The 23,807-nt window shown below is 39.5% G+C and overlaps 1 protein-coding gene across 2 annotated transcripts in view; it reads left to right on the top strand.

The window, feature by feature from the left end:
- The window catches only part of BMPER (BMP binding endothelial regulator), a 150,098-nt gene that overhangs the window by 75,725 nt on the left and 50,566 nt on the right, over nt 1-23,807 (top strand). The window contains exons 8-12 of one of the 2 annotated variants that reach the window (XM_083822119.1): nt 2,714-2,823; nt 3,459-3,599; nt 5,924-6,028; nt 11,502-11,547; nt 21,260-21,589. In XM_083822119.1, coding sequence (XP_083678245.1) covers nt 2,714-2,823; nt 3,459-3,599; nt 5,924-6,028; nt 11,502-11,547; nt 21,260-21,589 — 732 coding nt within the window. The remainder of the gene's footprint in view (nt 1-2,713; nt 2,824-3,458; nt 3,600-5,923; nt 6,029-11,501; nt 11,548-21,259; nt 21,590-23,807) is intronic. The other variant, XM_083822120.1, reaches the window with a different exon arrangement.

The following is a 23,807-nucleotide window of genomic DNA, read 5'->3' as shown; positions in this document are numbered from 1 at the left end:
ATGTCACAGCAGTAGGGAAGGAGAAACGTTTTCATGGATGCTGAGGCATGGTTTTTAAAGTATCGTGTGGAGGACCTCCCTGCAATTGAATTCCTGATACTCAGCATATATAGCTTAGAAGAATGCAGTTGACTCCACTGGGACTTGAATTATTAGTTTAGCTAGCGGTTATGAGCCAGCAAAGCTGACCATTAAGCCAATATCTGCACCACCACATCTTTTTAAGGGGTAGGTCCTTTCTCATTGGTTTTTTACCAACTATTTGAACTTGGTTGGCCACCCAGAATTGCTTTGGGTGGTTTGTAAGGCATGGCAAGACAATGTGAGAGAGAGCTGGACTTTTGTTCTCCTGGTGTTCTAAGTTATGTGATGGAAGTCTTCACCCCACATAAAGCATCAGAATTGTTGTTACAGATGGGGGTATGGCTCAGATTTGCCTATAAGTGGTGCATGGATGTGGAACAGTTCCTTTTAGGGCTACTAACCACCCTCAACTGATTTCATGTGTTAGTCCTAAAAGAAAAATTAAGCCTTTGCAAAAGGATGCACGTTCACTAAAAGAAAGGTTGGTTGTACAAGCGCAGATTAGTTCATGGTAAATAATTTACAACCAAGATATGTTTAGATTGTGTCTAGCTGAACAACAGCAATTATTTCTTAACTTTTTCTTTAATAGTCATTTTCACATTAAGATTTGTAAAATCTCAAGGGTAATCCAATGGATTTTGCTGTGTGCTTCTTCTGTTCACTTATTTCTTGGAGGGAACTGGAAGCCTTTTCTTTTAAGCTGTTCTACTTTTATCAAGACTTATTGAAAAAGGAAGGGATTACAAATTGGAACACAGGAACAAACTTCAGTGATCCCAGCTGCCAAGACTTGGCGGTTTGAGAGCTAAACTATTGGCCTAGTATAGTACTTAGTGACTTGTATGTACTTATAGTGCCCATTCACTACCTTGAAACTGATGCCTATTTAACATCAGACCTCAGAAATGATAAGCTGGAAGACTAGCAGCCACTTGTAAAAGAACTTATTAGTTAGCTTCCACCAGAACTAAGCAGAGGAAGGTATTCAAACACAGAAAGATAAGTAAAGTGATTTTGTACAGTTTTTGTAAAGATCTCATGTTTCTGTATCATAATGGTCACTTCTTTAAAGTAACTTATTTGGAAAGAAGCTGAGGAATAGGAGAAACTTGTAGAACCACAGAATGTTCTGCAACTTTGATTTCAAAGAGCTTGCAGAATTGAAGCGAAGTGCAAGGTCCTGCATCTGGGTTGGGGCAATCCCAAGCACACATAGAGGTTGGGCAGAGAATGGATTAAAAGCAGCCCTAGGGAGAAGGACCTGGGGGTATTGGATAATGAGATGCTCACCATGAGTTGGCAATGTGCACCTGCAGCCCAGAAAGCCAACCATATCCTGGGCTGTATCAAAAGAAGAGTGGCCAGCAGGTGGAGGGAGGTGATTGTCCTCCTCTGCTCCACTTTTATGAGACGCCACTTGGAGTACAACATTCAGCTCTGGGGCCCACAGCACAAGAAGGACATGGAAGTATTAGAACAAGTCCAGGGGAGGGCCATGAAGATGATCAAGAGGCTGGAGAACCTTTCCTATGAAGAGAGGCTGAGAGAGTTGGGGTTGTTCAGCCTGGAGAAGAGAAGGCTCCAGGGAGAACTTCAAGTACCTAAAGGGGCAGGGTACTCAAAGATACAGGAAAGATGGGGAGAGACTCTGTCAGAGAGTGTGGTGATAGGACAACGGGTAATGGCTTTAAACTAAAAGAGGGTAAATTTAGGTTAGATATAAGGAGGAAATTCTTTACTATGGGGATGGTGAGGCACTGGCACAGGTTGCCCAGAGAAGCTGTGGATGTCCCCTCCCTGGAAGTGTTCAAGTCCAGGTTGTATGGGGCTTTGGGCAACCTGATTTACTGGGTGGCATCCCTGCCCATGGCAGGGAAATTGGAACTAGATGATTTTTAAGGTCATTTCCAACCCAAACCATTCTATGATTCTATGATTTCAGGACTTTGGGAAGGATTTGATACTGATGCTACCTCCCTTGTATAGTGCTCTAAACCTTGCTTCACTCTCATGTAGCCCAATTTTTTCATAGATTATGGAATACAAATATTTTGTGCTGCCCTATTCTGCCTGTAAACTGTGCAAATGTCTGTATTTTTTGCAACTATGTCCCAACATGGTACACCAAGCTTTTGTAATGAGACTGGACAATACATATGATTTTTTGCACCAGGGTCGCTGAATTGGTTTAGTTTGGCTGCTGTGAACCCGTGAGAAAGATATGGTAAAACCAGTTTAGGCTGCTTTATTTGATAAGTTATTACATTAAGTTAAAGACTGTTTAAATGAGTTTAAGTGTACCTTAAGAGTTTTCAGTGCTTACTTTTTATTCGTGTAGCAGCACTGTGTGCTTTATGATGAGAAGGAGAAGAAAGATTTTTCCAGTATAAACATGCCATAAATCATATTTATATTCCCTCACAGTAAAATCTGTACAGATGAACGTGTGCTAGAAGAACAGTGAACTGTTAAAAGTACATATTTTTTCACACCAAAATGGAAACACATAGCAAATGACACATTGCAGATGAGTTTGGTCTGGTGACAATAAGCTCTGCTATTTTTGTTGACAATATGGCATCTTTTCAACCACATTCTGTTTCTATTATTGTTTATTTATATTCAGGACAGAGGAAAGTGTTTGACCTCCCATTTGGAAGCTGCCTCTTTCACAGCAACGTGTATGATAATGGGTCCTCATTTATTTATGACAACTGCACAATGTGTACATGCAAGGTAGGTCCATAGTCCTTTAGTATTGTGTGCTGCTGGTTGTCTGGCTTGACAGTAATTTGTAGGGTTGTGAAACTGTAAACCTAGATACTGTTCTACTTTGGCATCTTGTGTGGTCCTTGAGAGTTAGGTCCGAAGGGCACTTGCAGTTTTGCTAGGAAAGTACAGAAAGCTACTGACTACCTCAGCTGATACATAATATCTGGCTGCGTGATGCAAAATGAAGTTACTCAGATTATGTGACCCTCTTTGAATTCGCATTATGCTGGAAGAGGAGTTAACTCAGTACATGGTGAGTTAACACATTGCTGTTGAGTGGCAGTGGTTATTTTAATTGCTCTAGCATGACTGTGATCATATGCACATTTGCACCTTTTGCACAGAAAATGTAAAGTGTCACAAAGTTCAGATTTTGCAGGCAAGGAGAGTGCAAGCTGGGCTTTAGTTTAACAGACTGTGAAAGATTCCCTTAATCCATTAAATTATTTTTATTTTCTCTGAGCTGACTTGTTCAAAGCAGTTTGGTCTAACTTGGTTGGATGCAATGACTGAGCAAGCAGAAATGTTATGATAAGGATACATAGGAGCAGAAACACCTTGGTGGTGACTTCATGATTTACTTTTGTCCTTTTACCCAGGATTCAACAGTGATATGTAAGAAGAGGTGCTTACTTCCTGGAGAATGCAATAAAAACAAAGACCATTGCTGCAAGGAATGTATCTCCTATATCTTTCCTGAGGAAGAGAAAGTGTGCAAGTTTGGTAATAAAATATTCCAGGTAAAGTTTCAGGTGTGGCTCAAGAATAGATGGCATTGTAACATCTGTACAACATGTTTACTGTAAATTAGTGTTGTGGCTTGCTTCTTAGCAGAATCCTCACCATCCTGGTTGATGATGGAACAACTCAGAAGCAAAGCACAGCAAAATTTGCCATTTGCTATTTTTTTTTTCTGAGTCTCTGTAAATTTTGTGGATACACAGCAGTTAAGATTAGTTTCTCCTTGATGTGATGTGGTGTCTTTCTCTCTATACATGGAGATTCAAGCTGCTGTTTACATCTCTTACTGAAAATGCATTACTGACAAGTAATGCATTCTTAGTAAGAGAGAGTTATGCTCTGCTTTCTCAAGGAAATGCTGATATTTTTGAGTGTAGATATTTTAAGGTATTTTTGAGTGGTATGTGAGCTCTATCTGCTGAGCCAAAGAGTCTCTCTCTTCCACAGCTGAGCAACAGGAGCTATGCAAAGTTCATGTTGGCTGAAAGTTACTCATCTAGATTTACTACATTTAACAGCTCTGCTAAGGACAGCACCCCTGACATCTCATATTGGGATGTAATAACTGTTACCTACTGCACTCTCACCCAATGTTTCCAAATCACAAGGGATTTCCTGCAAAACACTTCTCACATTGCTGAGACCCTGTATGTTTTTTCAAGTGGTGCAGTTTTTTTTAACGCTGTGTCAGAAAAAGATTCTGTCACCTTATGGGCCATCTGTGAGTTAAGAGACCCTTGAATCAGATCAAATGTTAAATCCCATGTGAATACTTGGTTTGCTCAGCCAGAATTGCTTCCCATTTATTCCATCTTTTGTGTACATAGCTGAAGTGTTTATTCTGGAAATTGCATGCAAACTTACTGTATGCTGAGAATATACTGAATCTGATTGGAACCTTCACACTGGTGCTATTGTGCTTCAGGAACAAATGCCAGCTTCTTAGGCACCCAAATAAAATATTCTGCTACTTGTGAAGATTTTATTATATTACTAAGCACTATATAGAGTAAGAAAAAATAGAGTGAGTACATCCATTTCTGGCCTCATGTACAAAAAGGTAAATCCAGTGTAGCTCTGTTGAAGTTAATGGTCTAATACTGATAGAATGGGCACAGGTTCATTGAGAATCTGGGCAGTTTTCCTTTTAGACCAGAGCTATGTCCTCTCCTGTACAAAAAATGTCTGTGAAACAAAAATCAGGGCAGCTACATGCAGTTAGTGGTGATATATTTTGGTAACATAGCAGATGCTTGTAAAGTGGTTATTAGAGGTTCACAAGAATGCATGCTGCCTCAGAAACGCCAGGCAATCTTAGCATGGTGGGGACACAAAGGTTGGGGGAAAGACAGCCTTTAACTGTGCATGCTGAACTGAATAAGTTAGGCTCCTTGGCATTTCAGTTATAGTCTGTTTTTCTCTCTGGTCAGAACATGGTGTTGAGGTGGCCGCATAATTGTTCACAGCTGTCTGGTTGGACTGCCTGTTCTCTGTTCCTGTCAGGTCTATCCTCACCCTTCCTTCACAGCAGGACGGTAAACAGGCTCTACACAGGCTAGCGTAAGACTGTAAGTGGGTGAGACAGAATGTTTTAGGAACGACACTTGGCAAATGCAACACTGTAGAAATGAGCCAGGGCAATTCCACAAGTAGTCTTTCCCAAGCATGTGGGGCTAAGACCATATTTTGCTCTGCACTTAATACTTCAAGAGTCATAGACTGTCTTACCTGCTATGCTTTTGAGGAGTTCAGCACTGTATCTCTTCTAAACATTTTCAGATGTTTAGCAGATCAAGTGTCTGTGAAAGTGCTGTAAGTAATCTAAATTAGAATTCATTATTCAACCATTCCTGCCCTAAGCCAAAATGATGCTGCATCTGGGAATAAATTCACTATATGCTGACATCTTAATCAAATGCTTTCACGTGCAACAACTTAAAGATGTCACTCAACCCAATGAATCAGGTTTTTCTAATTATGTCAGCTTAAATGAAAATTTGTGATAGGTGTGATCACATCTCAGACACATACTGAAGAGAAAATAATGCAAATGATCAGGACACTAATGGAAAATGTAAATGTGATTTGGTTAGCTTTGGAAAAATGAATTTTTTGACCTGGAGGGCTGAAGGGAACAAAACCCCACTGAATTTGATCTTTGTCTTTAATACAACTGGGCGTGGCTAGACACCTCAAAATAATTTAGACTAAACAATGACACAATGCCAACAGGGAAAGCTATCCTTTCTTGTGCAATAATACATTACTGAAATAGCTTCCTGTTGCCACCCCAGCTGATACTATATCATGTTGCCTCTTGCAGGATGGAGAGATGTGGTCCTCTGTGAACTGCACCATCTGTGCTTGTGTGAAAGGCAAGACAGAGTGTCGCAAGAAGCAGTGCATTCCAGTCAGCAGCTGTCCTCAAGTGAGTTTTTTAAAAAATGGCTTTCTTCTCTTTTTTTTTTTTTCACCACCATTATCTTTTTCAGTGTTTCTTAGAAGGGTGTGCATTGCAGTGGAGCATGCAGATTGGAAAGGAGGGATCCTTTGGCATGTTAATTTAGGCTGGTGGTTTCCAAGTGTGCTATTGCTACTATGAATAAAGCCTTTTTGCCTCTGTCCTTGCTCAGCAAACTCTATGCTCCTTTTCTCCTCCTTTCTCTTCCTCTGTCCCAAGTTATCTGCACTGGAACATCTCTTTCAGATATATTTAAAAGTTTTGTAGAGTGGTGAGATGACTATGTTAATATATGAAAAGCATGCAGATTGTTAAGGCAAGCCACAAGAGGTTGTTGTGCTTGCTTTTCTCAGTGCATGTGAGGCATGATACTTGGTTAGACGTGTAAATTAGGCAAGGCAAAGCAAAGCAAATGATTTCAATCAAACTATGCAGTTTCCTCTGAGATTGCAGCCTAAGTATTTTTTATTTGAAAATCTGAAGTGAACCCAGAGCGTGGTGTAATTATAACTTAATTGCTTCAAAAATTAGTATTACTTGAAACCTTGAGCTAAAGTCAGCTTTTGTTTCTTGGATTTCCATCGCTGACAAATTACTTTGTTTTAATGGACCAAGCTTTCAGAAGAGGGAGCTCTAAATAGCACCTCATGTAGGGGCAGATCTTTGAACAGAGCTGCAGAAGAGAGAGCCAAGTCGTTAGCATTACACCTTCTCAGTGTTTCCTTCTCCATCCTGGAAGCCAGCAGGGAAAATATGAGTCACAGACACCTAGGTATAAAATTTTAAATGACAAACTCTAGTTTGTAAAATTTTATATGCGTGAACTTTTGACAGCCAGAAGCTGCAACAGAATAGAGAGCCTGTACCTTGGTGCTCCTGTTTCTGCTGTGCCAGTGGGCTGCAGGAATTATGTTTGCATCCTCAGAAGACAGGACAGCCTTTTCCTGTCATTCTGGCATTCACTGCAGAGGGCAGTTTTGTTAATAGGCCTCATATAAGATGTTGTACAGATCGTCGGAAGTGTGAAAAAAGGAGCTCTTCTTCTGGGAACCTGTTGAAGCCCATGGTAATCAGGCTTGCTCGCTTTGAGCCATTCTCAGGATAAGCAGGAGGTGAGAGCTTGTACCCTTCAGGTCTTCTCAAATTCTTTGTAGTTGAACCTGGCACACACTGCATCTCATTTATATTTTCCCCATGCCGATGCATTTCAAACAATTAAGATGCCTCTGAGATGAAATAACTAATTTGGCTTAATGTAATTCTTAAGTGAAATACACCACTTCAGCCTTACCCACATATATATATAAATTTAAGCATTGAGGTGATCAATTGAAGTGGCTTCTGTAAATAAATGAACTGCCTTACTGTTCATGGCCAGTCAGTGAAAATAGTGGTGGATAAAAATTTACTGTCTGCAGTCCTGTGGGACTGTAGCTGACTGATGTACAAACTGACTGATGTACCAGCTGACTGGCTGTTACATGATCTGCTCAAAAGTTAATACAAATTTCTGAACTGCCCTAAACCTCTGAGTTGAGTCCTCAGACGAGGTCCAGCTCCTCAGGGCTGAAAAGACCAGCTTTGTTATCCTGCAGCACCCTTTCCTCTAGCATCTAACCAGGCAGCCTGCTCTCTGTCTTAAAATGGAGTCCATAGCTAGCTACATGTGAGCCCACCCTCCTCCACAGGTACAAGCAATGTTTCTGCTCTTTCAAGCTACATTGGAAAGACAAGTAGGAGAAGGAATGTAAACTCTAGAATGAGATTTATTTTCCTATTCCAAGTGGGTACCACCTTCAGTAATTTTAAAGCAAATAATATATGCTAATGGATTTAAATCTTTCACTTTTCATCTGTGCTGCACTCTCTTTGATAAGATATTCTGTCACAAATCTATAAACATTAATTAAACACACCACATTATTCAAGATAAAGATATATTAGTGATTCTGATACTGAAAGTCTGGATATCACACTGCTGTCTCTGAAAACTGTAGGTGTGTGAACTCCATTTTTTTTCTCTCTTCCTGAGATTTCTGGTAGTATGCACTCTCTATTGTCTATTGAAGTCTGCTGTGGAATAAAATGCTGTTTACTGTCCCTTGGGGTGCCAGGCCACATAACACAATTCTAATGAGATAACTTTATGATACACAATTGAATGTGAAAGTATTGAAGATTCAATAACAACTTACAATATCGTTCCTTAAGTGCTTTACTATGTAGTCTTAATACACTTTGCATGATGTTTTTTTTTTTTCTGTGATGGAATATTATTTAATTTATCAATACAGATTTTAGCCAATTATTTCTAGAAAGGATAAGTTTCAAAGTGGCTGTTGTGCAAAAATTTCCAATACTGTGCAACCATTCCTATTATCCAATCTATTGGTGGCAGGCTGCCATACTTTCAGAGACTGTTTCTGCCATTTCTTTCATTTTCTTTGTAGGGCTAGGCACATTTTTCCATTCCTTTTATTTTTCTCTTTTGGAGCTTCTTTTTTGGAGTTTAATTCTGTATCAGTAATTACAGGAAGTGTCTTTCTTAGCTTCCTTTCATCTGCAGTGAGAGCAATATATCTCTGGCAAATTCAATCCCTTCTGTCATATTTATAGTAAAATCAGTCCTTCTTGAGCTTCTAGTGAGCCCTGTGGCTTGTGGTTCCTGTTTTTGGCTCTTCGACAATTGGCTCCACATTGGTATTCCCTTTCTGTTACCTGGAGCATCAGCCTTCAAGGTGCAGTACATGCTGGCTCCCATCCAGCAATGCTATTAAGCATGTGTCCAGTCCTGCTGAAGACCCTCCATATCTGCTTTGAACACATGCTTGAATACTTTGTAGAAAGGGAGTAATCTCAACACTTGGCAAGACTGAATTTCAGAGGTTCTTTAGACTTTTTCTTACCTAATTTGCTATTCACTTGTCCTACCCCTGCTCCAGCCTCCTTCTTTCCTTGTGCCATCTCCCTTACAATTATCCATCATTAACATTTTCCTTCTTGCCTCTTCTCCTTATGCATTTGCATTCCCCACTAGTAATGCCAGCCTGTGGTAATGGTCACTGGTCACGGACATCTCTTTTTGTACTTCTAAAGGAAAGCCTGGTGAATTTTACACCACATAGCCTTTTCTGAGCTCCAAAGCTGCAAAAGTTAATAGAATTAAATTCATGGCATGTGAAGACATTTGCAGAGTTTGATTTTGTGGGTAAATTTTGAACCCGTGAACTTAAAGTGAGTTGAAAATTTATTCAGAACACGTTCTCCCATCTCTAGCAGAGACAGCATTTAATGTTATACACATCTGTTATTATTACAAACAAAAAGTTGCTGTTTTTACTCTTGTGCCAAATGAGGCACAAAAAAACAACAGCTGTTGCTATTGCACAACCAAACAACCCCCTCAATCAGTCTCGCCTTAAAAAAAAAAGAAAAAAGGCAACAAAAACCAACAACAAAAAAACAAAGCCTCAGACATAAAATTGAAAACCTCATAAAAAAAAAAGAAGAAAAATCCCAGAAAATAAATAGACTCAAATGTGGTCTGCTTATAAATATTCGTAGGGAAAAATGGGATCACATCACTTAGCCCACTCCTAAGGGAACCCTCAATGCTAACGAACTCTTGCAGCACATGTTAGCAATAATGGGTTTCCTTATTCTACAAGACAAAAACAGGATCTCGGGCCAACATGGTGGCTCAAGTAACCAGTCTCAGCAGGCTGCCTTGGAGATTCCAATTTCACTTGAATTCTTGCCACTTCCAGCTTAGCTGATTTCAACTCCTTTATTGAAACAGAGAGGTAAGACCATGGTGTGCAGTGTGTGGCATTCAGCTGCATGTCTTCCATTAGTGCATACAAGTGCTGCCCAGCTCCTGTGCAGTTCTGTGCAGTTTTAACAGTTCTTCCTTAGAGGGGGGTTGTCCTAGCAGGTGCTTGACAGGTCTTTTTGTTGCAGCCTGGTCCTCAGTTCTCTTTGCTCTGAGACCTGGTGGTTACACGAATGTCTAAGCATTGCCTGTATGCCAGTGAAACTCAAATCCAACTCCTTTAGCAAGTCCAGAGATACCTCAAATTTATTCTCTTCATGTGCAGTTGTACATTCAAGGCCAAGCTTACACTGAACTCCTGTGCCCTCACAACGATGCCCTCAAGCACACTCATCACTGGGAGTTAATTTCTCCCCATGTATAAAATCAAAGCTTGGGAGCGGTGTTGGCAGGAAGCAACGCAGTAAGGCATGTTGTCTATGCCCACTTCCCGCTCTCCACACAGACCAGCCACCCCTTCCTTGCCTGTCTTCATGAGCTTTTCTCCACAACTGAGTGTGTTTGGAGCAAAGAATATCACAGCTTCATTTGCTCACTCTTTCTGGCCACTCCTTGTTCGCCTGCTTGGTGGAGAACAGGAGCAGTGGTCACACAAAGGGGACTTTCTCTGTGTTCAACTGCTATTGGACTGAAGAGTTGGTGCCGGGGAGCATTGCAGCTCCATATGCTTCTTCCTTCCCCGTACGGGAATGTGGGTGAGCTCCAATATCACCATAAGTTCTGTTATAACCCCTGCCAGTTTTTGCTTGGAAAAACACATCGTTCAGCCTGAAATTTTCCAGGCCTATCCTCTGACTTGATGGTTAGCTTTTGGGAGTGTAAGTAAAATCAGAGAGAACATCTTTTAATTTGAGGAAGACTGAAAAGGAGCATGAATGTATGTACACAGAGGCATGATTCCTACTTCTAGCCAGCCTTGTGTAAGACACAATTATAAATAAAATTGGCTTGTGCACAGTGGTAAATAAAAACTCGAGATTTTTGTCCATGTTACTATGATTAGACTAAATTGTTTGCTTTTAGATTTGCATGTCCTTGGATTTATGCCCATTTGCTTCATCAGGGAACTCGGTCCATGATTGGTAATATGATCTGGTAAGAGGTACCACATGATTTAGCCAAGAAAGAAATCTGGCCAAACTGGGTCTCTACCATTGCCTCCTTCCTTCCTTTATTTCTGTAGAAAGATGGATGATCTCAGGGCATGGGAGAGTGTGGATGTGTGTGGGGTGCAGATTGCCTAAGCGTGGAGGATGTGCATAGGAAATGTTTGTAATTTGGGAAGTGGGGGAAAAGGTAGTGATCTTGGTAAGCAAATGACTAGTCTGCTTTTAGATATCTGTGAATATGAGTCCAAAGTTCTCTCACACTCTCTAAAGAGAAAAGTGGTAACAGAGAATCCTTTTAGTATTTCGTTTCTTATAAGATTGCCAGGAAGCTCTTTGAATAGTTGTCTGTTTTTAGCACCTGATATTTGAAGCTGTAACCAGGGCATTGAGTTCAAACACAACTTGAACTATTTTCAAAGGCTTATCCAGCCTTACAACATAACACAGTCATTCCTCCAAAAACTCTTTCATTAAATGAGCCTGTCTTTCTCCCAATTAGGGTAAAATCCTGAACAGAAAAGGATGCTGTCCTATTTGCACTGAAAGTAAGTTCTTTCTTCACATTTTTTAAATTCTTTTTTCATGCTTTCAGAGAAAATGAATATCTTAGAAATAAGTTTGCTTTTCTGCCTTCTTTTAGATGTGGCTAAAGGACAGGTGGCTATTACTGGCTACAGAGTTTGTGTCCTATAAATCTGTGAATTTTAAATAAAATGCCCCAAAAAAGGACTTAATTTCATTTTTCTCCCAAATGACACTATTTGTACAAAATCTGAAGTGTTGCTCTTTGAAGGACATAGTTAGCCTGTAAAATCTGTAGGTAAAAAGCAGTGTGTATAGAGTTATAATTTTTAGGACCGAGTGACTTTTATACCTGTAAATAACAGCCTAGCTATGCAAAAGAGGAGAAAGAGGAAGCATAATCCAAGAGTATATACAATACAAAACTTCTGTGGGTGATTTGTAAGAGGTTTGTTGTTGTTGTTTTTGTTGTTGTTTGTTTTTAAAAAAAGGCAGTCTGGGGCAGCAATGGAAAGAACAGTAGGAAGCTGGCCTTCTGTCTGTGTAATGTTTAGCTCCACTATCACCTTTTTATTCCTTTACTCTTCACTTCAGGAATGATCATTTTACAATCAGCAAAGCACTTACGCAAGCAGTTATCTTTAAGCTTATTCTATTTAAGTCAACAGGGAGACCTGTCTTCACTGAAGTTATCAGGATACATTTATGTATTTCCTTCAGGACACATTTAAGTATTTTACGAAGTAGGGACAGACTGCTAAAATGGGGCTTTATGATTTATAAGAAAGCTTCTAAAAAAAGGAATAGGTTTTTAAGGACAATGTTTCCTATTCTTTTGTCTAAAGTCAAATTGTTTTTGCTCATCAGGTCAATTGGATTGCACAAATCATCTCTTAGGTCGCACAAATTTTATATACTAAATACTTTTTTTCCATTCTGCTCCTCAATTATTTCTGAATGTATAATTTGTATTAAAATAAATCTAGTTTGCAAGACTTCAGTATCAAAATGAAATGAAATCCAAATATATCAGAAATGCTTGAAATAAAGAATACCAAGCAGAGGGAGAAATGAAAGAGGATTCAACTGACTAGCAGTTGATTTTATGTATGCTTAGTTTCAAGGGTGATGAAATTGTCATAGACCTCTGCTTGAACATGACATGTCATTAGTATCACGAATTTATTGATCACTGTCTTGCGTCTGTTCTTATGTTTCAAACCATTTAGCCTTTCTCATGTGTTCTTTTGTAACATGAGTAGTTTACTGTGAGAGTGAGGTAAATAGTGAGGATGGCTCTTCCCTCAAAGCTCCTCTACTGTAAGGGGTTAAAAAGAAGAGAGTAAGATGATTCCTTCAGAAATGCTGCTAGAGAATGATAACTTGTGATAACTTTTCTTAAGGGGGAAAGGGGCAAAAACTACATTCGTTCAAAGTAAAAACAACTAATCTAGGAACCAGGTAACCTTAGAGTCAGAACTTCTTGATGATATAAGAAGAGAATGGTCATGATTGTAAGACATTTGAAATTAAGGGCAGAGTGTCAACTGCCAGCAGAATATGTGAAATTTGCATACCTGCTATGAATGAAATGGCAGGTGTTTGATCTTACTTAAAGAGCAGTTGTTTTTGCCATGGACAAGTGTGTAAAGAGAGAGAAATCTTAGGGAAAGCATAGGAATTTGGACTCTGATTCAGCAGCCATAAGCACACCTCTACCATTCACTTGCATGGATACAGGCTGTGTGAGGAAACAGTAATCCTTCCTGATATTTGGGAATCTAAGTACAGAGAAATGGACATGGCTGTAGTTTCAAGGAGTCTTGATAGTTGGAGGTCTGCAGGCCAACCTCCTGCTCAAAATGGTGTCAGCACTGGATTCAGACCATGATGCTCAGCCAGGTTTTTAGAATTTCCAAGAATGGAGATGCCACAACCTCTCTGGGCATCCTGTTCCAAAGTTTGACCATCTCACTGTATAATTTTATTCTTTATGTCAAGTTCCTTTTTTCCAAATTACAACCATTGTTGCTTGTCCTTCTGCCATGCAGCTCCACAAGGAGTCTGGCTTTCTCATCTCAGTAACTTCCTTGTAGGTACCGACAGACTACTCTTAGGTCTCCCAAAACTTTCAGGCTACTAAACAACACTGCTCCCTTAGGCCCTCCTTATGGGTCTTGTCTACGTCACACTGGCTCTGTGTAAAACTGGGAGGCACATTGCACTGTCCTGCAGTGGCATGCTCCTCTGTTGTGCATGAAATTTATCTTTTTTTTGGAGAGGCGTCTCTCTATGGAGTCATTAGTGTTTGGAGGAAGACTAATGCTGAACTGATTCTAAGATTTTATCATTAAAAGGTAATTCCCAGCTTTTATCAGGTAATGTAACCAAAAAAGCTTAAATATCCAGTGTAATAGAGCCGTGGTAGTCGATAGTGTTATTAGAGTTGCCATTTGCAAGGAACTAATTCCACCTTTGTGCCAGAAGTGCTGTAAATCTCATCACAACATTTTGACAGGCAAAAGGTAAAATCATAAGTATTTCAGTGATGATCACCATCTCAGTCCACACATTTGAACCTTTGCCAATTGAGCCCATTTCTGATAAGATGCACATGCATAGCCCTTTTCCTCACCCACCCACTCAGCTGATTCTCTCTCCACATATTAACACACCAGACATTTTTGGCGGTCCAGCAGATATTAATTTTCCAAAGTAAAAACAACATAGGAGGTACAAGAACATACTGTACACAGGAGAGCTTTGAGTACAGTTTAAATGCAGCCAATTTCTATGAAGTGGGTCAAAAACAGTCACGTTGTTAAAGGATACACTTTAAACTGAAAAAGAAAAAAAAAAAATCAAAGGATTATTTTTCAAAGCAGTTTGTTGCAGAGAGAAAAAGTACCTTGTCTCCTAAAAGGCTAGAGAGTCCCTTTTGTCTACTGTTGCTGAAGTTAACTATGGTTAGTTTTGGCATGTTGCTGTTTAAGCTCCATGGCTGGTGTACAGTTATCACTAATTAAACACAGTGGTCATACCAGTGGAAAATTCAACACTTTAGTTTATCCTGCTGTAAAAATGTAATGAAATGTACTCTTTTGGGCTTGATCTAGAAAAATCACCACTGACGTCAATTCCATAAATTAGTAATCCTGTGTTAGACCAAGGTCATTTTCATATTAAAAAAAGAAAACATTAAACCTGAGTTCAAATAATATTAGCAGATGGCTCTCAACTCTAGACAAAGATGGGAATTTGCAGCAAAGACTAAATCTTTGTTCTTGACAATGAAGAATTGACAGCCTTTGCTGAAATTACAGCGTGCAGTATGAAAGCTTCCTACTGTGATCACGTAGATATATTTTAATTATGATCATTAATCCTGACGCAGTCATACCTAAGTCATTGTGAAGTTTAAAGAAAAGTTTTTTTTCAAAGTGTACTGCAGTCATACAGGTCTAGCAGTACGTATGACTGATTTTGCAGTAAACACCTTTTTTGGGGGCAGAAACTTTTGTGCATTAGTAATCATTCAGCAGCTTTTTTAATTGACAAAATGTTGTATGGAGCTAAACCAAACTCAAGAGCATTTGGACCCAGCCAACCAGCCTTAGGACTAAAATGTTGGTTGTTTCACCTTTTCCCACAAGCATATCAATATTTTGTTTTATTTTATATTTCATTTCATATTTTATTTTATTATTTATCTTATAGAAATACTAAAAAATTGATGACTTCTCTAAACAACAATTAAAAAGGTTAAAAAAAAGAAGATGAGGTTATGCTTTGTAGGTACCTATGAAAGTAGGGATCAGGACTAATGGACATGCAGGTCTGTGTAGGGCCTGTTTCTTGTGTTAATTCCTTGCTATGGAGAAATACATCAACAAAAAGACTGCAGTTGTTTATTCATATTGGAATGCAGTTCGTAAATTTACCTCCTCAGCCATTTCAGCTGTGACAGTCTACTGTATAAATATGTATTTGGACAAATTGGGATAGCTATTTTATTTATTAAATAGAACATAAAGGCTCCTGTGGAATTTTTGACACCACACCTTGTAATGTGTATTATATCAAGCTGCACTATGTAGCAGTTATGAGGAAAGTACTCCATGGTTTTGCCTTTTTTTTTAAAGAAAAGCTAATGAAATTCTATTATGCATGTTCTGTAGCTAGTTTTCAAAAGTTAATAGGGTGTTCTGTTTGATTTAGGGCTTAATTCAACATATGGGCTAATTGCATTCAAAGTTTCATTTTATTTTTAAAGAGCTGGGTTCCTTTTGAATTATAGATGTGCAACCAGAACACCCATAACTGGTAAACTTCTATTTTTTCCTCCCTCTCCTTACTTAGAAAGTGTCCAAAACAATTTTAGTTATGATTTAAAGTGTATTTTTCTTGGCCACTCTTAACTAGCTACAAGCCCAGAAGAGTGTGACCAGACATCTGGACATCTTGGACTTCAGTTGACTGCTCTGATGTCCTGAAAAAATAAAACAAGCTATTCTACGAGCATCAGAGCTAACAGAGCCTGGTTTCCTATGGATTTGTGTCCCATTTCCTTTATATCCCAACAAATAATAACCCCAGCTAGAAACAACATCCTGTGGCTTCTCTGGAGCTACAAGTGTGCTAATTGGCCAGCCAACATGCTCATGCTCTTTGGCTGGTTGGGATGTGGGTGCTGACTGTCTGTCTGGCGTCCACCAAACAGTATGTATATTTAGCCGTTCTATAAAGGCTAAATACTGTTTTGGGGGTGGGGGCTTTGACTTGAAGGTATAAAGGTACTTTCTGGCAACCACTTATTTCAATAAGTGATTCTTGCCTTTACTTAGCATACTACTTACTTGCACTTCGTTGTCTTTATCCCTCTGGCAGATTTGGTTCAAACTGGCCAAACAGGTTGTGATTTCTTGCACTTGTTTTTCTCTTTAAGAGAGCATGTTAAAACTCGAGGAGTGCTAAAATGATCTTTTCCTTGCTGTTGCTTTGTCAGCTTCCTGTTTTGTACAGGAAAAATATGTTTTCAAACCCTGTGCTCCTTGTCTACAGTTACCTTCCCAGTTACGTTTTCTAATGAAAGTCAGTATTTCATTGAATTGGGCACATGTAGTATGCAAGAAGAGCTGGCTAAGAGTTCCACAGTATTCACTTTAGCACCTAAATAATATTATTATGAATTTGCAAGTAAGCTATAGATCCTTAGGTGGGAACTAAGCAAGCTGCATGACTCACACAAGAAGACTCAAAAGGAAAAGCGTGAAGTCCATATTTAGTTATTTAAAAAACAAATGTGAAAACTGCCTTGTTCCTAGAAGTTTTTACAAAAGCCAGAAGCTTTGAAAACTGGTTTGGGAGCCTAAATATGGGATTTCTAAAAGCAGTTTAGAGGTGTTTGCAGGCAGCTACCAATAATGTTTAATCACAGTTGAGTGACTTAACTGCCTAAGGTGCTTTGGAAATCACAGCCTTCTAAACATAGCTCTGGGACTCTCCTTTTAAAAATCTCTTATCTTACAGGGACAGAGAGGAAACATGGGTATATTTGCCTTCATACAAAAGTGTAATGTGTAGATGAGCAAAAGAAGGCATCAAAGACAATAAATGCCAGGTTCAAAACAATCAAGAGGCAGTGGCTTTTCATGTATTTTGCTCAAGGATGTTGTGGATGCTAAAAATACTTCTGGGTTCAAGGGGAGACTGGATAAATTCATGGAGAAAAAATCTATCAAATGTTACTAAATAAAGACAAACCAAGTCTAGCTCAGAAAGTCCCTAAGCTGAAAATAGTTGGAGGCTGGCAGAGTCTTAGGGGAAAGCATCACATATAATTGCCCTCTTCTAACTCTGCCCTCAACAGCTGATAGAGACATGAGTATCTGCAATAAAATGGCAAGAATTTACTGTAGGAAAAGAGGGAAGGATATGCACCCACAACCCTCTGCCTCATTAGCACAAGCTAGCAAAACACACTCTACTGTGTTGGGGAGCTTAGCTTTGGAGATGCAGTGATACCTCTCCATCCATTACATCTCAACAGAGGAGCAAGTTACACATAATACTAACTACAGAAGTGGTGCTTCCAATAGATTTCAAAAACAGCCAAGCAGAAAGGCTGGTTTGTTTCAAAAGAAAAAAAAGGGGGGGGGGAAGGGGGGGGGGAAGCAAACCATAAAACATGATGTGATTGAAACCTTCCCAGAAGGAAATAAACAACAACCCAAAACCTAAAAATGGCTGGAATGCTTTTTACGTTGCCTGACTTTTGCAGTCTTGTTACACCCTGTATTTAAGGTTTCTTTCAAGGCCAGACAGTTCTTCTTACTGGCAGTGCCTGAGTTATCACACACACTCTTGCAGGATGTGGAATTTTTTTAGAAACTCACAATTTTGGTAAACTTTTCAAGAATGTTTTACACAGAGATATCAGAAAATCAATTATTCGGGCTGTTTTGGTAAATTTTCCCTCCTCTGCTTTCTTGTCTATTAAAGAAAACAGCAATGCTTGGATCAGACATTCAGCTATCCAATCCAAAATACATTCTTTTTTATTTTAACTGCACTGCATCAAGTTGACATATGATGTGACACGATGTAACATAACATAAAACAACATTACTCTGCATAACACGTTGGAAATTAAAAATAAATATTTCCTTTGGATCCCACTGGTACTATCAATTTTACTTGCACATCTCTAAATTATGTTTGCTCCTCTCATGTCTTGCCTCTTAGCCACTTTCTTAGGTGAAGAACTGCCGTCCCTCTCCCAGCATGTTGGGTAATAACGTGTATAACATCTCCACGTTCTTGGCCTGTAGAAATGCAGACAAAAAGCAGTTCTTGTCTCTGAAATTTTCACTGGCGTTTGGGCTGATTTTCTGTTGATAGTTTCCTTGTTTTCAGAAAAGTTTTTGTTATGTTTAAGGCAAAATTAAAACCTCAAAAAAAACGAAATAGGAGCTGAGCGGGTAATAAAGAGTATCTTAATATTTATCATGCAGGTAATTACATGATTACATAAGGAAATCAGAAACATATTCGTATGATTTAGTGGCAGTGAAGTCAGATGGTCTGTATATAGAATCTAGATTTCTTTTTCTTGTTGGTAAAAATTACATTGGTGATTAAAAACTCTGTGGTTCCTTTCATTGGAAGCTTCAAATTTATGGAGAAATATCAATCAATTAATTGTTTTATGGACTTTGGAAAGCAGTTATTAATATTCTCATTAGTAACGATGGGAAAAGGAGACCCACAAAACGGCACATTTTTAAAAGCACTCTCTTATCTAAGCATTTTGATTTTCTGGCTCTGTTTTAAGTCCTTAGGCCCTGGTTTCCAGGGGTGTTGGTCAAATGTGGTTCATTTTGAGTTGGAGCTGTCAGCATGACGTCTTTGAAAAATCGCAACTCTTTTTCCCTTGTAGCCAAACATAGTAATGAGGCATAGTAATGATGCCAAGAATAGTTGTTGGCTTAACTGAAGACTTAATGAGAAAGCAGTGATGTGGCAAGTTAGGGATAAGGTACAAATCTTATTCAGGTACCAGCTCTGTGATGGTACTGTACTGTGCAGTGAGGAAGACTGGGGTTAGACTTTAAGACCTTACAGTAAAAGCAACTAAGAGTTGCAGGAGGTGGCTGTGGAGTTTCTGTTACGACTGCTCTATAAAAGCAGGTTAGATAAACGTCTATCAGGAACAACATAGGTATAGTTGATTCTGTATTACAGCTGGTAAAGGGAAAGGTGCTATCTCCTGGGGGCCCCTTCAGCCCCATCTTCTGTAGGTATCCCTGGATGGCCTCTAGTTGAAGCTAGTGAAAATGCCAGAAATGTTACAGCTGCTTTAGCATAGCACTTTGCCTAGACTAAACAGACCTGCTGAGAAAGGTGTATTGCTTAGTCAGAGCCATGTTACACTCCATCACAGAAATCCTCTCTCTTCTCCATAACATCCATGCCTCCGCCTTTTTTTTTTTTCGTAGACTTGAATTTGCCTTTTTAAACCTGCCTTTTCAGAGGAGTCATTGTTAGTCGGATTTTTTTTTTTCAGCTAACAAATATTATTCCTTGTTACTCTCCACTCCTTTAGGTTGTTAGGTTTTTTAGTTTAGTTTAGTTTTGTTTGTTTTTGATTGGTGCTGTTCTCGGCTCTCTGATTACTGAGTCAAATTTTGTTATTGCATCAAGCTCTCCCCCTAAAACATGCATCATCTTTCAAAAGCAGCCTAAGCCCATGGGTATTCAGCTGGCAGCAGCAGTGTACAGTTTGTCATGAGATGACTTCTTCCAGGAACAGCAGCGATGAGGTGTGGTTAGGACCCATTGTTATACCCAAAGGCTGAAATGCAAATAAATTTGCTGCTCTTCTTGATTGCTAAGCAATTCAGTCAATTGCTGGGTAAATGCAGGGTAACTCAGCATCTTTGACATGAGTGTGGACAAGTTCTGCCTTTAGGAACTGTGGCTTCTCTGATCAGTATACAGCTGCAAACATCACTAAGACATCTCCCTCTATTTGTAACAATGCAAATGACTAGTAGAGACACCATGCCCTTAGATAGTCATTGCATCATGCTATTCATGTATGACTGGCTTTTAGTTGGTAATATGAGAACAATAACTACTGAAAGTCAGCTGTGTATGAACAGCATACATGATAGTCTGTAATATTTTAAAAGGATGTGTAGTAAATGATGATCACATTTCATTGGTGATAGGGTTTTCAGCTACTTAATGCTGGTACTACAAAGAATTTGGGAAAATTATATATGTACAATGTTACATGTAATATGTTAATATGTAATATATGTACACTATTCATATGTGTGCCTGTGTAAAATATGGACAGAGCAAGGTCCTGCTGAAATGGTTTGATTGATCTTAATTTGGGGGAATCACCCTTGCCTATCTGGGGACGTTCAAACTAAACCTGAAAAATACACATATGATGTTTTGAATTTTGCTTCTGTGAATGAAAACTTTGCTCCCACAACAAAACTTAAGGTTGGGAGTTCATTCCAGGTGAATTTAACCGTCTGAGAGGAGTGCCTTTAGTCTGAGCTATTTGTCTGAGCTCCCAGAGCAGGCAGGAGAAAGAGACAGGCTCCTCCAGAGAGCAACTCCCCAGATATTAAAAGAGATGTCTAAAACTGGTGAGGTGAAAGACTTTCCAGTTGTGTCTGCTTCTCTCTGTCAGTGAGAGGGAGGTTGGATGAATTGCTTAGAGAAGATGCTTCATGCTTGGAAAGCTGAGTGAGGTTGGAAGGTTCCTATCACACATGTCCAGAGATATGTGGACTCAGCAAGGTCCAGGGCTCTGCCTGCTCTGACATCATGAATCAGGCTTGCATTTTCTAGAAATGAAATAATTTGAACAATCTCACAGGCATTTTAACAACCTTAGCTGTTTGGGTGGCATGTTGTGTTTAAGAGATGGACACATAGGTTGGAAGATTTGTTTTTGGTACCTACCTACAGGTTAGCCTTCCCATGCTGACCCAAGGATTGATTGGCATTTAGTTCCCACCTGCCTTGGGAAATGCTTCTACTAAAACCAAGAAGTTTCTGTTCTTCAGAAAAATATATTCCTATGGGTTCTCAGCAAAATCTGCCCTGTAGGGCAGGCAGATTAGGTGAGAGCAACATCCACTAAGTTCTTATCAACTGCTTTTTTCAGACTTTGATCCTGATATGGTGCTTTTGTTTCTCACTCACCTGCAGAGCCTGGAGTTTGCACTGTGTTTGGAGACCCTCACTACAACACTTTTGATGGACGGACATTTAACTTTCAGGGAACATGTCAGTACGTTTTGACAAAAGACTGCTCCTCCTCTGCCTCGCCCTTCCAGGTGCTGGTAAAAAACGATGCCCGTCGGACCCGTTCTTTCTCCTGGACAAAGTCAGTGGACCTTGTGTTGGGCAGAAGTACTATCAGCCTCCAGCAGCACCTCACAGTGAAGTGGAATGGGACCCGCATCTCACTACCTTGCGAGACACCTCAATTTCAAATCGATTTGGATGGTTATTTGCTGAAAGTGACAACCAAAGCAGGTAGGGCAAGTGTTTATGTGTGTGCCTTCTCCCTGAAGAAGTTCTCAAGTGCAATGTGAACGGCGTTCAGTATAAAAGCATGACAGTGACAATAAATATATTTCATAATTCTTTAGAAATGTGAGGAACCCAAGTACTTGATAACTTTTTCAAAACCTCTGCAGTCTTCAAGCAGACAGAGATCCAACTGTGAGTTTGAAATCTTTGTGGAACAATTCCTGGACTATGTTTCATTCTGCAGCCAACAAATAACTTGCTGCATGGACAATTGTGCCATGATTTTCACTTCCAGTAACTAGAGTGGTTTGTTCAGGGTCATCATTTGATACTTACGGATAAGAACAGAGATGAAATCAGTTCTTAAACATTCATTTTTTTCCCCAGTTGCAGCAACATAACTTACAGTCTAAGTGGGCAATATGTGTAAAATCATAGTTATTGATGGCTGTAATGGGTTTAGGTTGTCAAATTATGGAAACATTTCACTGAGGCTATCCAGCAAAATGGATGTCATGGTTTAAAAACTAAGGCTTAATTTGCTGTTTAATGTCATCTTTTTGTGTTTGCTTTATGTTCGAGTAAGAGTTTGTCTGTGTAGAACAGAGTCCACAGCACCAGAAACAAAAGGAAATCAGAAACTTCAGAGAATCTGGCACCTTTTCTTGTAGAAAAAGGGAGGGGAGATAGCAGATTCTCAGATATTCAGAGTCCTAGAACATTCATTAATTGTCAAAATGCTAAACCGGAGGACTTACATTTATTTTGAAAAACTGTTTTAAGACTATAGTATGCTTGCATAGATAAATATTGAGTGTAAGCTAAGAATTTTCTCGTTAGCATGTGTTAGGTACCACTGTAGTCCAGGGAGATTTCACTTGCACAGTGAAGCACTGTTCCAGCAAGAATAGTCTTTACTGTTAATTCAATTAAATGCCAAGTTGCAGTTAAATCAATCTTTCTTATGAAGTGATATGATCACAGGCGTGAAGCATAGTCATACTCATTATCTAGCATCTTTTTTTTGTTGTTGTTGTTGTTTCTAAGGGGGACACTAGCACCCACTGTTGAACTGAGAATTTAGACACCTGTTCATATATCCTCTGGAAATGTAAGTCTGTATAAAGTGGATCCCAGCTCTGGGCTCATTCCTGAAAGTGGCAATGTAGATTTTTGTGGCTGTCTGTAAAATGCACACAAGTTGACCATTATTCACAACTTCTAATTAAAAGCATCTTGAGGGTTTCTCTTTGCAGCCAGCTGAATGCTATGAATTCTGGCGATGTGGATTTCATTAGCCAACCACAGGCCAAGGAAAGGTTTTCAGTTGAAGATGAATGACAGCCAATCCTGCTGCTATTCCATTTGTCTCTGGTGCAAGCCTAATAAATGACTACACACATCCTCGTCCATGTGTTGGCAGAGGGAGTGCAAACATGGCATATGACAACATACCAAACAGTGTGTAATCACTGCAAATTATAGTCTAAATAATTCCTCCCCTTAACAGAGAAGGATTAGGTTTCTCTTGCTGAAGGCAGCACGGTAGGCCAAGTCTTCCATTCCTCAGCACAGAAGGCCTGGAAAGCAGCAGAGAACAACATGACTCCATTTTGCTGGGACAGGATAAGCAGCAGAGAGGCTGTAGAGAGGAAGAATGTGCTGAGTAGAACTGGTTTAAAGACAAAATTTCTGTTCCACAGGAAATTCTGAATGCCAAGGGGGAAAAACTTGAGAATTTTATGTTTCAGAAGATAATGTGGATTTTTTTTTTAAATTTATACTTTCCCAGTGTGTGGGGGGGAAAGAGGTGAAGGGAGGAAATAATGAAAAATAAGGAAAGTCACTGAACTAGAAGCAAAATTCAAAGTAAAATTGGGCTGGGAAGAGCAGAGTCTGGTGCTTAAAGCTCAGCTAGCATTCTCATGGCTTTTGGTTTTCCCTTTGCAAAACTGGGAGCTAAATCTTGGATGAATTAGGGGATCCCAAAGCTTCAGGAAGTGTTGTGGCCTCTCATTACAAGGCAATCTGCATGGCAGAGCTGCCCTGGAGCTGCATATCCTGAGAGTCCAGGCTTCCAGACAGCCCACCAGGCGAGCTGGCAGGAAACCAGCTTGGAGCCCTGCCTGGGTTGTGCTGCAAGTTCATTGAATCTGATATGCCTCCCTGAAGCATTTCAGTTCTGATGAATTGGCATTTTCCAGTGAAAACCTGTTTTGTG

The sequence above is a fragment of the Anser anser genome, assembly GCF_964211835.1.
Source record: "Anser anser genome assembly, chromosome: 2".
NCBI classification, from domain to species: domain Eukaryota; kingdom Metazoa; phylum Chordata; class Aves; order Anseriformes; family Anatidae; genus Anser; species Anser anser.
This window is presented reverse-complemented; position numbering and strand designations above follow the sequence as displayed.